Genomic DNA, 16,452 nt, shown 5'->3' with positions numbered 1-16,452 from the left:
TTCTTCATTTTCTCCCGCAACTGGGGCTGCCAGGAAATAACTTAGATATCCTAAGCAACCCACTGGCAGTGATGCAGGGCAGACGGGACCAAATTTGGACATTTGGTCCGGACTGAAGGACCTGCCAACAATTTCTGCCATGTCTACTGTCACTACATATGATACTGTCATCATTGACAGAATGGTGGAGGATTACATCGGTGACAGCATTCAAGTAGGCATGTCAGACAGTCCGTACCTGTACTGGCAGAAAAAAAGAGGCAATTTGGAGGCCCCTGTACAAACTGGCTCTATTTTACCTAAGTTGCCCCCCTCCAGTGTGTACTCTGAAAGAGTTTTTAGTGCATACGGGAACCATGTCAGCAAAAGGCATAAGAGGTTGCTTCCACAAAATGTGGAGAAGATGATGTTCATCAAAATGAGTTATCAATTCTTCCAGGGAGACCAGCCTCCAGAAAGTACAGAGAGACCTGTGGTGGTGGATTCCAGCGGGTACAAATTAATACTCTGTGAGGATAAGGACAACACTGAAGATGGTGAGGAATCAGTGGATGAGGAGGATGAGGACAACATCTTGCCTCTGTAGAGCCAGTTTGTGCAGGGACAGATTGACAGCTTGTTTTGTGGGGGCCCAAACGAACCAATTATTTCAGCCACAGTCGTGTGGCAGACCCTGGTGCTGAAATAATTGGTTTGTTAAAGCGTGCATGTCCTGTTTATACAACATAAGGGTGGGTGGGAGGGCCCAAGGAGAATTCCATCTTGCATCTCTTTTTTTTTTTTGCAGTATGTTCTTTTTGGGGCCTAGTTTTTCAAACTGCCATCCTATCTGCCACTGCAGTGCCACTCCTAGATGGGCCATGTGTTTGTGCTGCCCTCTTGTGTTGCTTAACATAGTCATCCAGCTACCTCGGTGCAACCTTTTGGCCTAAAAACAATATTGTGAGGTGTTCAGAATAGACTGGAAATGAGTGGAAATGAATGTTATTGAGCTTAATAATAGTGTAGGAACAAAAAAAACAAATTCTGTGATTTTAGCTGATTTTATGCTTTTTTCCAAAACAATACAGATCCAAAACACAAAACCTAGAACCCAAAACATGGAAGGGTGGTTTTGGCAAAACCAATTCAGATCTAAAACACGAAGAAAGATCCAGATCCAAAACCAAAACACGAAAGTGGCCAGGTACACCCCTAAATTTAGTAATAATACCCCCCAGGGTCAGCTCAATATGATTTCCAAGTATGAAAATTCCTAATTCTTATAGTATTTTGTGCTGAATTCAAATATGTTTCTGAAATGTCTTTTACAGGTAAGGTTTTGTGAGAAATGCAGTATTTAAAAAAAAAAACATACTTATGAAAAACTGATTAAAAAGACAAACTTGCAGTTCAAAAATTAACCTTGTTTAATGTTATGCTGTACTTTGGATCAGGAGAGTCTCTCTTAAGAGTCCAGAAGTAGTCAGCCAGCAAATTGGTGCTTCACTTGCCTTGGCAATGATTGTTAGAAAGGTCCTGATGAAAACACTCACCATGTTCATCGGTCATTGCACTCATGTTTTCCGGAAAACAATCCAACAGAGAGTCCAAGAAATTAACTTTTACCTGCATTTTGCACCTCATTGCTTTCTAAGATGTAAGAAGGTCACCCAATATTTCAGAGTAGTATTTGGCCTTGTGATTCCCCAAAAGTTTGTGCAGACACTCGGCCCCATGTAGCTTTCTCAACTTCATTGAACTGTCCTTCAAATCTAATAATCATCTGATTTGAGGGCCTACAAAAATACCTTCTTTAATCTTGGCATTACTGATCAGGGGAAAACTTATTTCTCAAGTGCATCCAGTTTGTATTTTAGCAATTGCTTTAGCAAATTTTTCATAAGTCCAAGCTTCATGTGCAAAGGAGGAAGGTACACCTTATCAGGGTCAACAAATACACCATTCACAACCGTTTCCTTGCCTGGTAAAAGTGAGGTACATTTTGGCCAAATCTTTTGCACATAATGGTTTTGCTTGTCCCTACTGTCTCACTAACATAAAAAACAACAGTAATGTATTGATGTAACCTAGCTGTATCCTACCAAAAGTCAAGTGACCTTGATCTCCAAAGATATTCCACTTATGTTTCTATTTCTGACACTTTTCTAAAAGCAATTTCATGTTGATATAGGACTCTTTCATGTTTGAAGCCTGTGCAATAGGTCGAGAAGGACATTTATCTCTGTTATGAAGAAGGACCAGTTTTAAACTGACTTTTGAGGAGCCATTAAACAAGTACCATTTGCCCACGTTGTATTCATGACCAAGAGCCTCAATTACTGAATAAACATCTTATCCTGCAATCATTGTCAATTCTGCAAATAACACTTTTATTAAAGTATTATATATATATATATATATATATATATATATATATACAGTATATGTATATATATATATATATATATATGCCCTTGCACCCCATGTTCCAATATGAGTCAAATTTTGTCAGCTTATCCCCAGGTGTCATTAGTGTGCTTGGGTGTGGTTCTGTCTCTTTAAGCCAGTGAGCCAGCACTTAAACCCATTGGAGAAGTATAATGTGTATTTGAAATCTATGTGATACCTAGAGCCAAATGCTCATATTTTTGTATAGCAGGTCGTCTGTCTGGCAACTCCACTCCACCTTCCAGTAACACACCCGGGTGCCTGACCTTAGATAATAATATCCAGACAATGATGGACGGCACTCCACAGGATTTATCCAAACAAGGAGACATAGGCAAAGCTGTAGTAGTCAAGATATCAAAAAACATCATAAAGGTTGGTATCTACAAATCAAGGTTGAAAAATGGCATAAGTGTATTTTGCAAGTATACCTATTTGTGATTTTAGTTAAAATAAATACAGTTTGAAACTATAAAAAAGTATCAAGCACGGCAGTTTAAAAAAATATAGGACATCTATTAAACTTTTGCAACACATCAGTGGCAGACAGGATGGCAGTTTCATAAACTATAAAACTGTCAGGCAGCATTGCCCCAAACAGCACATAATACAAAAAAGAAGGTGCTCGATGGAATTGTCCTTGGGTCCTTCCACCCACCCTTATGTTGTATAAAGGACATGCACAGCTTAATAAACCAGTCACTTCAATGACAGGGACTGCCAATTGAGGCTGAACCAATTGGTTTGTTTGGGCCCCCACAAAACAAGCTACCAACGGGCAGCTGGCATTGCTGGCAATGATCTCTCCATGCACAAACTAGCTTTACAGAGGCCAGGTGTTGTCACCATCATCATCCGATTCGTCATCTCATCAATGTGTACTTCATCTTTACACAATATTAATTTGTCACGGCTGGAATCCACCATTACAGCATCAGGTGCCTCTGTAATTTTTGGCTGTAATTGACAGTGAAGTTCTTCCTCGTGAAATGTTATAGTTCATTTTGATGAACATCATCTTTTCCACATTATGAGAAAGTAGTCTCCCATGCCAATCGCTGACAAGGTTCCCAGCTGTGCTGAAAATGATTTCTGAGTACACTCTGGAGGGTGGGAAGCTCAAGTACAGCAAAGCCAGTTTGTGCAAGGGCCTCCAAATTGTATTTTTTTTCCTGCCAGTAGTGAAACAGACTGTATGACAAGCCTATTTGGATGCTATCATTAAAATAGTCCTCAACCATTCTTTGAATGGTGACCGTACCAGATGGAGTCATGGTAGAGGTCTCACTAATTGCAGGCAATTCTTTTGGACTCAACCAGATGTCAAAGATTGGCTGTGTTGACTCATCTGCATCACCAGTGGGTCTTTTTTTGGGAAAGATTAGTTTTTTCCTGGCAGCCGCACTTGAAGGAGGAGCCATCGCTACATCACGTGCCCCTTGAGCTGACAATTTCCTTACCAACAGCTCTATGCATCTCTTCAGATCAGTATCTATTGGGAAGAAAGACACAACATATGACTTAAACCAAGGATCCAGCACGGTCTCCAAAATGTATTGCTCCGATTGGAAGATCCTCAAAACCCTTCGATCCTGGCGAAGTGAATAAAGGACTTGATCTACAAGTCTGACATGTTTTGCGGAACCACTTCATTTCAGCTCCTCCTTCAGTTTTTCAAGCTGCGTTTCCAACAGTCTAAAGAGGGGAATTACCTGACTCAAGTTGGCAGTGTCTGGACTGACTTCATAGGTGACTACTTTGAAAGGTTTTAGCACAACACGGAAAGTATTTTCCACTTAGCTTGAGTAAGGTACAGTCCCTCTCCTCTTCCTATGTCATACTTTGTTGTGTAGCTTTGAATGGCTTTTTGCTGTTCCTCCATCTGTTCAAACATATAAAGGGTGGAGTTCCACCTCGTAACTATCTCTTACTTCAGCTGGTGACAGGGCAAATTCAACATTTCTTGCAGGCGTTGCAATATTCTACATCCACCTGCTGCATGGCAAAAATTCCCAGAAATTTTGTGGGCCACGGAAAGCATCTCCTACATGCCCCTGTTAGTTTGTAAAAAAAATGTGCACCACCAAGTTAATAGTGTGAGCAAAACATGAGACGTGTTGGAATTCACCCAGCTGTAATGCTCTCACAATATTGGTGGCATTGTCAGAAATCACAAATCCCTAGGAGAGTCCAAGTGTGTTAAGCCATTTTGCAATGACTTCCCTGAGTTTATCTAAGAGGTTGTCAGCAGTATGCCTCTTAGTGAAAACGGTTATACCCAGAGTAGCCTGCCTCTGAATAAGCTGCTTTTTCTTAGATGCAAGAAACAAAAAAGTTATCCCCCAGCACTCAAATATGATATCAGCAATAAGACTTGAAAAACTTCATGGTGGTAGATAAATCAGAGATCTTAATTGCTTTTTCTATATATTACTCATACTAGTCTGTATAGACTTCTTTTAGAGAAGTATTTTTAACATTTGTTATTGTAGTATTGTTGCTATTGTTAAATAATATATAAAGAGATATTTATTAATCATATAATTGGTGTCTTGACTCTACTTTCTGCCATTCCCAGTCATTGATAAAATTTTATATTTGTATTTGGTATTTATAAGTGCAACACAATCATTCTTCTTTCACAAGATTTTTTAATGAATAAGAAAAGAATAACACACTGGGCTACCACTTACAGTGTCCCAAACTTTTTTCTGAGTAAAAGACAGCGCTACCACAGTGTCACAAGAAAAAAAAATTATGTAAAATAAACCATCAGACATTGTCAGGCATTGTATAGTATACATTTTTGATGGTGTCATTTTAGCCCTATTTAATTTGTATGCGTCACCTTCACCTGCATACAGTACATCCCATTTTCTAGCTAAGAAACCAATCTGCTTTTCTTGTAACAATGACCCTCCTCCCTCACCGGTGATGTTACTTTCCATGGAATCACTGCAACTTAACCCTGCTAATAATATATATAAATGGAATATTCCATAGTAAAATCTACGAAGGGGGTGCACCATACTGACACATGACAGAGACAATGTGGTCTGCTGTTTTAGCTGTGGTTTTCCGTTCGCGGTGACCTTTTCAGTCTCTTCAATTGACTCTGGTTGTGACTCCAGGGCTGAGGAGTTTTGAAAAACAGAAACAACTTTATGCATTTGGCTCTCTGCTGTCACTTTTGATCACATCAGCCTGAACTTTAACGCCATCATGTTTAGAACTTTCGCTGCCATGAAAGCAGACAAGCTTTGCTTTTATGTTTGTTTCTATTTTAAGCAAGTGTGTGTTGTTGCCTTTATCTGTTAAAACATTTCCCAAGGTCATCAAAATTCTACCCCCCAGTCCTCCCCTGGTGGTGTTGAAATACGTAGACAAGCTTGTCTGACTTTTACTCACTAGTTGGACAACCTACTGTATTAAATTTGATATTTTACTTTTTTTTCCCTTTACATACTTGTATGCCATGCTGAATTTCCCCAGGTCTATGGCAGAGTCAGAAGTGTTTTTAAAAATTTTTAATTATTGGCAACAACACATCATCTGTCACTGAATTCCCTTCTTCTACTAAAGTTATGCCTGCCACCAACTAAATTATCATTGGCTGAGAGGGATTTTTTATTCTACTACAGTGAGCAGGAACATCCATTTAGAATTCATTATAGTATTTTAAAAATAGCTCTCTCAGCCAATAACAACTCTGCTTAGAAGTTTCAGGTCTCAGCGGCCAGCACCCTTTGGTATTACAAACGGGACAAATGAGTTAATCCCTGACAGCCCTCAGATTAGTGATAATGCTTAGAACTGCCTTGCCAATAAGGTCTCCCTGGTACCCTTGCCTTTTGTCAGTACAGCAGCTCCTCACAGGCGGTCACTGAATCTCGGTGATGTTCATAGTTTGTGTTGTTACAATGTCCTTCACGGGACACCACGTCACACTGTAGTACATCAACCACAATGACTTCTGGTTCCGGCTATTGCCAGATGACCGGGACGCTGCCTTATCAGCTGCACTGGCTGGTGGTCCCAACTGTAGGATCCAGGATGCATTCTCACAAGGACTTCCACTGCTCTCAGCTGAATGGCTGCGGCTTATTGACACTCAGGTGTCTGTGAGAATTAGGAGACTGTGGATTGGCTGCTGTGCAGGTAAAGCAAGGAGGGCTTAGCCTACTTGGAGGTTATAGGGTCCTTGCCTGATTCTGGTGCTGACGTGCTCTGTGAATATTCCTGCTATTGCTCCTGGCATCTGGATGCCTGCATTGTCCCAGTTATACAGTCCTACCCTGCCAATGTTATTCAGACCTTTCTGTATTGCCTCAGTTATTCAGAAGTACCCTGCAATTGCTACTGGTATCCATACCTATCTGTACGGTCTCAGTTATACAGACCTGCCCTGCCATTGCTACTGGTATCCAGACACTCCTGCATTGCCTCCGTTATTCTCACCTGTCCTGCAACTATTAAGTTGCTGCTATAGGTGAAGATCTCTCTAGCTGGATTCTAGGAGTTCATGTGGTTTCTGTGTGAGTCCTAACAGTTTGATGACAAAAGTGAACATTTTCTACTTAATATGTAATATTATCGTTATCTTTCATACTTTGTGTTATTAAGGTCTATTTTCTTTGCGATTCCTACAGTTCAGTGGAAGAAAAAGGTAATTTTTTTATTTCCTTACATTTTATATTTTAGTTATGCTTTTTCCAGCAAAATGTCTGCTGCCATTTGAAAAGAAGAAAAAAAAGAGAGAAATAACATTCATGAGACTTACTATATTCCAACATGGGAAAATATTTTTAGTTGCCTATAATACAGATCTGTGGAATATTGAATGCTCTATTGTCTTTGAAAAGCAAGTCAATTCTCATTACTTTTCTTGTATTTTTGAATGACCTCTAAAAGGAAAATGTGAAATCTTCATTTGCAAAGCACAAATGCATAGTTCTAATTGTAATTTTCACTGTTTAGACATCTTTCTTTAGAATTTTTTGTCCCTGGAAACATCCCATTTGAACAGTTGCACAGTACTATTCCTATTATGTTATACATAAGAAGCAATGCTTACAGTTTATTTTTATAAATTGTACTTAGAAATTGTATTGAAGAGGTGCACATAAATATATTAATGTAAGAAATGTATATTCGTAATGTGGTATTGACTTGCGCCAGTGGATATCTTGGGGATGACAATATAAGTATGCAGCCAAGAATGACAGAAATCCTTCAACACGGTTCCTGAAAGCAGTTAAGACAAAAGAAATGGGTGGTTCTGGTGCTTCTTGAATGTCCGTAGGTACTTTAGTGTGGTGTCACTCAATAAATAAACCAGTGCTAGCACCAGCCTGAGGAAGCAGATGGATGTTCTATGAAACATGAAGCTTTTTATTGTATTGTATTGTTACTCTTATTTGTTCTCTGCTTTACTGCTTTTATTATAGTGCATTACTTTGTATTTGTAATATTTTTTTACATAATTTTTAATAAAGTAAAAAAAAAAATGTAAGCACTATTTATGCACTTATTGGACATCCACTTCAGTATCTTTTTGGATCTATTTTTGTTACCAATAAGCTACGGTAATAAGGGATTTTAAATAAATGTGCAAAGTGCTCTATTAAGACAGAAAGGGTGAGTATAATTATCCTCACATTTTAAGAACTTCCATCTTTATAATTGACTTGCATGATGTCTGGCAATTTATGTCATCCCATGTGAGTGATATGACACTGAAGGAGGATCCCCAAATGAAGTTCCAAAGTATTCCTGATGCAAGGTTTGAGACGCATGGGAACAGCTGTTTCCAGTTTGAATTAATAATAATTGTTGCTCATGCAATCACTGAAGGACATCGGTGGGAAAACTGTTCAACACCTGTATATCATCCTAAAGGGTAAGTGTTTTATATATATATTAAAATAAGTACTAAAATTATACCACCGTGTACACTATAAAGTTTTATTCTGTTTTATATATATGAGGGTTGTTCAATAAATAAGGTAACAAGATCTCTCATTGCATAAATTTATTCAGCTTGTACATATATACGTATAATAAATAGTATGGCCTTGGTACAGATTATTTTTCCACATAGTCCCCATACTTGTCTAAACATTTGTTCTAACAATACACCAAGGCATTTATCCTGACAAAGAAGAAATCAATGTCAAGTGCCTGAAGCCAGGTCATGATGGATTGCTGAACTTCACCGTCAGTTGAGAATCCTCTTCCACCCAGGTGCTTTTTCAATGGTCCAAAGAGATATAAATCACTTGGTGCCTGGTTAGGGCTGTAAGGAGGATGATCCAGTACCTCCCTATGGTAGTGTCATAACAACTCAATCGTGTGGTTGGCTGAGTGTGGCCTGGAGTTATCAAAGGCAGTAAACCAAACCCAAACCTATTTCTGTGACATGACGATATCACCATACACCTCGACAAGTTGGCGATGAATTTCAGCAGGTGATGTGACATTTAGATTCAGAAATCTGATCACACTACACAACTTAATGTTTGGCCATATTTCCTCCAGTCCTATCACCTTACAACTGATGTTGGGACAGTATGACTGATCTAAGGTGCAGTCCAATGGCGTCAGAGAAAGCAGTGGTCTACCTGCTCTGGCCTGGCAGAAAATTAGAATGAAATAGAGAACATAAATACATATGAGAAGTCTTGTTACCTCACTGAATGATCCACCCTCGTACCTTGAGTGACACCACACTGACATACGTACGGACATTCAAGAAGCGCCTGAACCACCCACTTCCTTTGTAAGAAACGTATGACCAACTAGAAGGAAAATCAGATGTAAACTCAGAATGCACAAAGGGGTTCATTATATATATATATATATATATATATTCCCCAAAAAATTAGGGTGCACTCACCAGACTTCAATGAATGTTCATAAAATATTTGATTTTATTTAGGTCATCTTAAACGTACAGCCATCAATGTTTCGTAGGCACTACTGAAGATGGTTGAATCTTTGAATCAACTTGATTCTCCTATCAGATTAACTATGAAATATTATTTTGATGAAATTGATTTACTGGATGTTACTGTTTACACCACTGACCTAGGTTATGGGTATAGGTTTTATAGGAAACCCACTGACCACAACACGCTTGTCCACTACTCTAGTCATCATCCAAATACTTTAAAAGACAATATACCGGTATCTCAATTTATCAGAGTGCTCCGCAATAATTCTGATTCAACAACAGCTGAGCTTCAACTTAAGGAGATGTATGATCGTTTTATTGTTCATGAATATTCTGCCAAAATTGTCAACAAATGCCTTACAAGAGCAAGACAGATCTTCAATGAGGGTAATAACTCACAAAATAAACAAGTACAGGATCCTTTTGTTGTCTGTACTACCTTTGACACTGCAGGGTCTATTGTGTCTGGAGCTATACGTAAACACTGGCATGTAGTAGCATCGGACCCAGTTTTGAAGGGATGCATTCCCTAATGAGTTTCAGGAGGGGATGAAACCTGAAAGATATCCTGATGTGGCCGGATCGGCCGAGTCTGTGTACTACACAGACCTGGCTCAGTGCTCCTAAGCCAGGATCTTATCATTGTGCTGGATGCACCACCTGTAGAAGCATGTTCACTGGCCAGACATTTTGCCATCCTCGTACTGGTCGGAAATTTTGGATCCGACATAGAGTCACCTGCGCCACAGATTATGTGTGTGGTATATGCTCTCATTTGTCCCTGCTCGTTATATTATATTGGCAAAACTATAAGACCTTTTCGCGAGCGAATGGCCAATCATAGGTCATCTATTAGATCAGCCCTGACGAACAGGACTTCTGACAAACCGGTCACTCGACACTTTTGTGAATGAAAGCATCCATTATACACTTTGAAATGTATTATTATCGACTGGGTGCCGCCACCACACAGAGGAGGAGACCGTGGTAAATTGCTTCTGCAGAGGGAAGCATTATGGACGCATTAACTTGACACTCTTTATCCAAAGGGTCTTAACGAAGCAGCCCATTGAAGTATGTTCTTGTGATTTTTTTCATGAGGGGTGCACTTCCAGCATTTTTTCATTTTCATTTCATTTTTATTTTTTATTTTTATTTATTTTGGAGATTAATGGAGAGTCATGAGTTGTGTGTCAGTGGGTTATAAACAATACATTTTTATATATATATATATATATATATATATAAAAATTCCAATATTTTTATTATTATTTATTTAGGGTTTAGTTGTGTTTGTTTGACGTGCATTTAATTTTTTTTAAACATGTATGGTATACAGTTTTATACAGTATATTGGCATGGTTTGGAGGATTGCACGGCACACTACTATATATATTTTATTTTTTATTTTCTTTATTTCTTTTTTTACTGTTAGAAGTTCTTTAGTTCACTTGCAATACCAATGGTTACTTAGGGTCGCTCTATGTGCTTGTTGTCTGGTATAAGAAACAAAGGCCCTCATTCAGAGCCGTACGCTCTGAGCAGAGCGCACGCTCTGAATGAGGGCCGGTCTCCATGAAAATGGAGCGTCCTCCAGGACGCTCGTATAGCTGTGGGTCACCACCCACAGCCTATACGAGCGTGCATTTTGATGGCCGCGATGGTCGTGACCATCGCGACCATCGAAACTGCGAGCCGGAGCCTGCGGTTGAGGTTTTCAACCGCAAGCTCCAGAGTGATTTTGGCTCTATCAGAGCCAAAATCACTCCCACTGACATCACTAGTGATGTCAGTGGGCCGGCTTTTGATGGGAGGCGTTCCCGTGGGAACGCCCCCGTCAGGGAGGCACGCCCCTGGCACGCCTACCAAAGGGGGCGTGCTGTCAATCAACATCGACAGCACGCCCCCTTTGATCAGACACAACGAGCGAAGGACTTTCCTTCGCTCGTCGCGTCTGGCGCATGCGCACGACGGAGCTCCCTCCGTCGTGCGCATGCTCAGTCCAGAACATCGACCCACTTGCGAGCGGACAGCCGCTCGCGAGTGGGTCTGAATCAGGCCCAAAGACTGGAACACACGCGATTGACATATAAACCTATTACTATCTTTTCCTGCTGTTTATGTATCCATGGTAACAGGGGAGTTTGTATTGCGGCCAGATGACTGGACTGCGTTCCAGCAATTAGCGCCATTCATTTTGACTCTGGTTTGAATCACATGACTTAAGTGTTTGTTCACTTCCTAGATGCATTTCAGTGTATCTCTGGTAACCAGTGCGTGTGCGTTCCAGAAGGAGGTAGTAGTAGCAGCTGGAACGCATGCTGGCATTACACGTGGAATTATGCTACACAGTATGGTGAGCGATTTTTATATGTTGATTAAGCTGCATTTGCATTCATTATTTATTGATCACTGAGTTTAACAATCTTTTGTTTAATTTAAATGATTGATACGATTGTCTACAGCAGTTTATTGGTATATTGCAGGTGACTTGAGGTGGGAGGTACTTGTTTATGTTAATTGTTTAATCATGTAATTAGTATGTGTATTTATATGTGCTCAGTGTTATATGTACTTGCATCTTGACAAAGGTCCTTGGACTGGACCGAAACGTCGATGGCTGTACATTCAAGATGACCTAAATAAAATCAAATATTTTATGAGCATTCCTTGAAGTCTGGCGAGTGCACTTTGGAGATTGTCTTTTGGCAAGGTTTTTACCTTGCTCGGGTCAGCTACCCCAGCATTGAACTTTAAAGACGTGAGTGTGGACTTTATGTGTTTTTTTATATATATTTATATATATATATATATATATATATATATATATAATATATACACTGCTCAAAAAAATAAAGGGAAGACTAAAATAACACATCCTAGATCTGAATGAATTAAATATTCTTATTAAATACTTTGTTCTTTACATAGTTGAATGTTTGGTGCTGACACCAAAATCACACAAAAATTATAATTGGAAATCAAATTTATTAACCCATGGAGGTCTGGATTTGGAGCCACACTCAAAATTAAAGTGGAGAAACACACTACAGGCTGCTCCAACTTTGATGTAATGTCCTTAAAACAAATCAAACTGAGGCTCAGTAGTGTGTGTGGCCTCCACGTGCCTGTATGACCTCCCTACAATGCCTGGGCATGCTCCTGATGAGGTTGCTGATGGACTCCTGAGGGATCTCCTCCAAGACCTGAACTAAAGCATCTGCCAACTCCTGGACAGTCTGTGGTGCAACGTGGCATTGGTGGATGGAGCGAGACATGACGTCCCAGATGTGCTCAATTGGATTCAGGTCTGGGGAACGGGTGGGCCAGTCCATAGCATAAATGCCTTCGTCTTGCAGGAACTGCTCACACACTCGAGCCACATGAGGTCTAGCATAGTCTTGCATTAGGAGGAACCCAGGGCCAACCGCACCAGCATATGGTCTCACAAGGGATCTGAGGATCTCATCTTGGTACCTAATGGCAGTCAGGCTACCTCTAGCGAGCACATGGAGGGCTGTGCGGCCCTCCAAAGAAATGCCACCCCACACCATTACTGACCCACTGCCAAACCAGTAATGCTGGTGGATGTTGCAGGCAGCAGAACGTTCTCCTTGATATCTCCAGACTCTGTCATGTCTGTCACATGTGCTCAGTGTGAACCTGCTTTCATCTGTGAAGAGCACTGGGCACCAGTGGCGAATTTGCCAATCTTGGTGTTCTCTGGCAAATACCAAACGTCCTGCACGGTGTTGGGCTGTAAGCACAACCCCCACCTGTGGACGTCGGGCCCTCATACCACCCTCATGGAGTCTGTTTCTGACTGTTTGAGCAGACACATGCACATTTGTGGCCTGCTGGAGGTCATTTTGCAGGGCTCTGGCAGTGCTCATCCTGTTCCTCCTTGCACAAAGGCAGAGGTAGCGGTCCTGCTGCTGGGTTGTTGCCCTCCTACGGCCTCCTCCACATCTCCTGATGTACTGGCCTGTCTCTTGGTAGCGCCTCCATGCTCTGAACACTACGCTGACAGACACAGCAAACCTTCTTGCCACAGCTCCCATTGATGTGCCAACCTGGATGAGTTGCACTACCTGAGCCACTTGTATGGGTTGTAGACTCCGTCTCATGCTACCACCAGAGTGAAAGCACTGCCAGCATTCAAAAGTGACCAAAACATCAGCCAAAAAGCATAGGAACTGAGAAGTGGTCTGTGGTCACCACCTGCAGAACCACTCCTTTATTGGGGGTGTCTTGCTAATTGCCTATAATTTCCACCTGTTGTCTATTCCATTTGCACAACAGCATGTGAAATTGATTGTCAATCAATGTTGCTTCCTAAGTGGACAGTTTGATTTCACAGAAGTGTGAATGACTTGAAGTTACATTGTGTTGTTTAAGTGTTCCCTGTATTTTTTTGAGCAGTATATATATATATATATATATATATATATATATATATATATATTTATATACACACATACTGTAAGTGTCTCACACTTACACTTGTTGGGGATGAGGCAAGATAATTGCATCATTAGGTGGGAGAGGGGAGCCGAAATGACACCCACGAGTCACTGCATTGCACCTCAAGAGGGCAGGGCTCCGATTGTGGTCAGTTAGGTTTGCGTTTTTAGGTACTCAGAAACCCCCCTTGAGTGCATCACTGGATTTTAGTTTACCAAGATCACCTTGATAGTGTTGAATGTGGCATTCTTACTTGCACCAGCTCAGCGGCAAAGAGTCCTAGGTAATTATTTTGTGTCATTATGAACCCTTCTTCATAATGTCCCAAAATGCAGCCTCATGTCACAGGTGCAGGGACAATGATAATGCAACTTGAAGCAAATCGTGTCATCATGCCCCTAGTAATGTGGTAGGCATCTGAGGGGGTCCCTGCACTACATGAGTGGGCAAGTATGTTTAGGATGACAGATTGCACCTGCTAAAACAAATTACTACTCTATGCAACAAAACATAAACATATCTTAATATTTATAGTATTATTATTACTATAGAATGCAATAGATAGAATGTTTTCTATTTTTATACCTATCACAAAGTTGAAGCTTTTGGATCTCTAAGCTTGAAGCATTTCTGAATTTGTTTATTTGAAAATTTATAATTACAGTAACTATAATTGAAAAATCCTTTCTCTTTTCTGTATGACATACACTGAAATACAATAAGCCACATGTGGAATAAAACCACACATGGATGTTGCAACTACCTCCTGCCAGACAGTGACTCCCTGTTGCAGCTTTTCTAAGGGTAAAATATAACCATTTCTGGGTTTTTTTTAGTAAGCAGTTACTTTCTGTGCCAACAGAGCTATACAATACCCTCCTCCACAGATAGGCGTTGGCTGATCTTTAGACAGTAACCAGAAGTCTGTGACTCGGCTTTGCTGGCTGGGTCATCCATTAGCCATGATTACAGGGAGTAGACGGAGCCAATTTGCTGGCACCGTTTCAGCATATGGGAGGCTGCTGTTGGACTGCAGGGCCTCAGAAGAGAGGTCTGATCTGCTCACTATCTCCTTACCACCTTATGAGTATTGGTCCTATATTGTTACGAATAAACTGATGATCGAACTTAACGACATATCTTTTCGTCTGTGTGGTTATAAGAGTTAAAGATTCCCTGCCTAATGGTGCATACACACGGAGCGATCAGACAGTGATAATGATATCGCTGTCTGATCGTCCTGCACCCTCCTGGTGTGGTGGATGATCTATATCGATCATCCAGTACACCACCAACCCATCAACGACTATAGCGACCGGCAATCAACAATCGCGGGTCCCTATAGTAACCTGATCAATATCGACCAGGTTGGCCTGCACGTATGGGCGATGGACAATATCGTTATCGTCCATACGTGTCCACGCATCGCAGGTTGTTGGGCACTGAAAAATGCATGATATGAACGATAACGATATGATCAATATCGTTATCGTTCATATCATCCATTTTAATCATGCTGTGTGTACGCACCATTATAGTACAGTACATAGCCAGCATATACCATTAAATAAGTTTAACTTTAAGTCCCCGAAGAATAAAAAATAAGTAGAATGAGTAGCAGTAATCCAGAAGATATGAGAACTAGTTTAAATGAGCATTTTAACATATTAACTAAAGATACTATTACTACTACTACTGCTACTACTGCTACTGCTACTACTACTAATAATAATAATAATAATAATAATCAAAAAAACAAGCAAATATAGCCATAGATAACAGGACTACTCTCTTATGCTGCACAGATTTTACATTACCTCGCCAATCATTCCATTCCACACTCCCTCGATCTTCTTCCCATGCTTGCCGTTGGTCACGAGGTAAAGATCATAGGTAAATCCAATGGTTTTTGCAAGGCGTTTGAGAATATCAATGCAGAATCCTTTACAGCACTGCTTGACAAATATAATGGGGTCTGTCATATGGCTGTAGAAAAAGAGACAAAATGTCAGGTTTTGTCTCCCATTTACTGCAGGAGTTACAGCACATCAATTCAGCGGCAGAGTATTTGAAAAAATACTTAGTTGAATGCAACCATACAACCTTTTGTGACATTTGAAATTAATTTGAAATGAACTGCATTTTTTTGAATATGCTAATTTGCCTCAATAGTAGTTTATATATCTTTAAAATCCATTAAACCTAGAATCAGTTTGTAGCTGGCCTACTGTATATATTATACAAACAGCAAGACATATAGACAGATGCACAAATGGCTGCAGAGCTCAGTGCAGGACTGCACTGTGTAGAATGTACAGACCTTCACTAAGTGATATGTATAAATTGAGCATGATAGATGACAGCCTTTGTTTGAGGTGATCTTAAACTGCCTAAAACAGTGGCGTATCTATAATGGGTGCAGTGTGTGCGGAGCACATGGGCCCCGCGCCTAACATACTGCACCCATACTATTTTAGACTTACCTGTCCGTAGTCCCACATCGGGTGTCTGCGCTGCTCAGAACACCGGAAAATGGCCACCGCGCCCATTTTTCCGCGCATGCGCAGTAGACTCCGGGCACTTCTACCCCCATTTTTGCCTGCAGA

General features: G+C 40.5%; 1 protein-coding gene across 1 annotated transcript in view; it reads right to left on the bottom strand.

The window, feature by feature from the left end:
- The window catches only part of GRIN2D (glutamate ionotropic receptor NMDA type subunit 2D), a 1,022,144-nt gene that overhangs the window by 302,653 nt on the left and 703,039 nt on the right, over positions 1 to 16,452 (bottom strand). The window contains exon 9 of the mRNA XM_088457418.1: positions 15,664 to 15,832. Coding sequence (XP_088313544.1) covers positions 15,664 to 15,832 — 169 coding nt within the window. The remainder of the gene's footprint in view (positions 1 to 15,663; positions 15,833 to 16,452) is intronic.

Source organism: Taudactylus pleione, unplaced genomic scaffold, assembly GCF_031769625.1.
Source record: "Taudactylus pleione unplaced genomic scaffold, aTauple2 ptg000041l, whole genome shotgun sequence".
NCBI lineage: Eukaryota > Metazoa > Chordata > Amphibia > Anura > Myobatrachidae > Taudactylus > Taudactylus pleione.
This window is presented reverse-complemented; position numbering and strand designations above follow the sequence as displayed.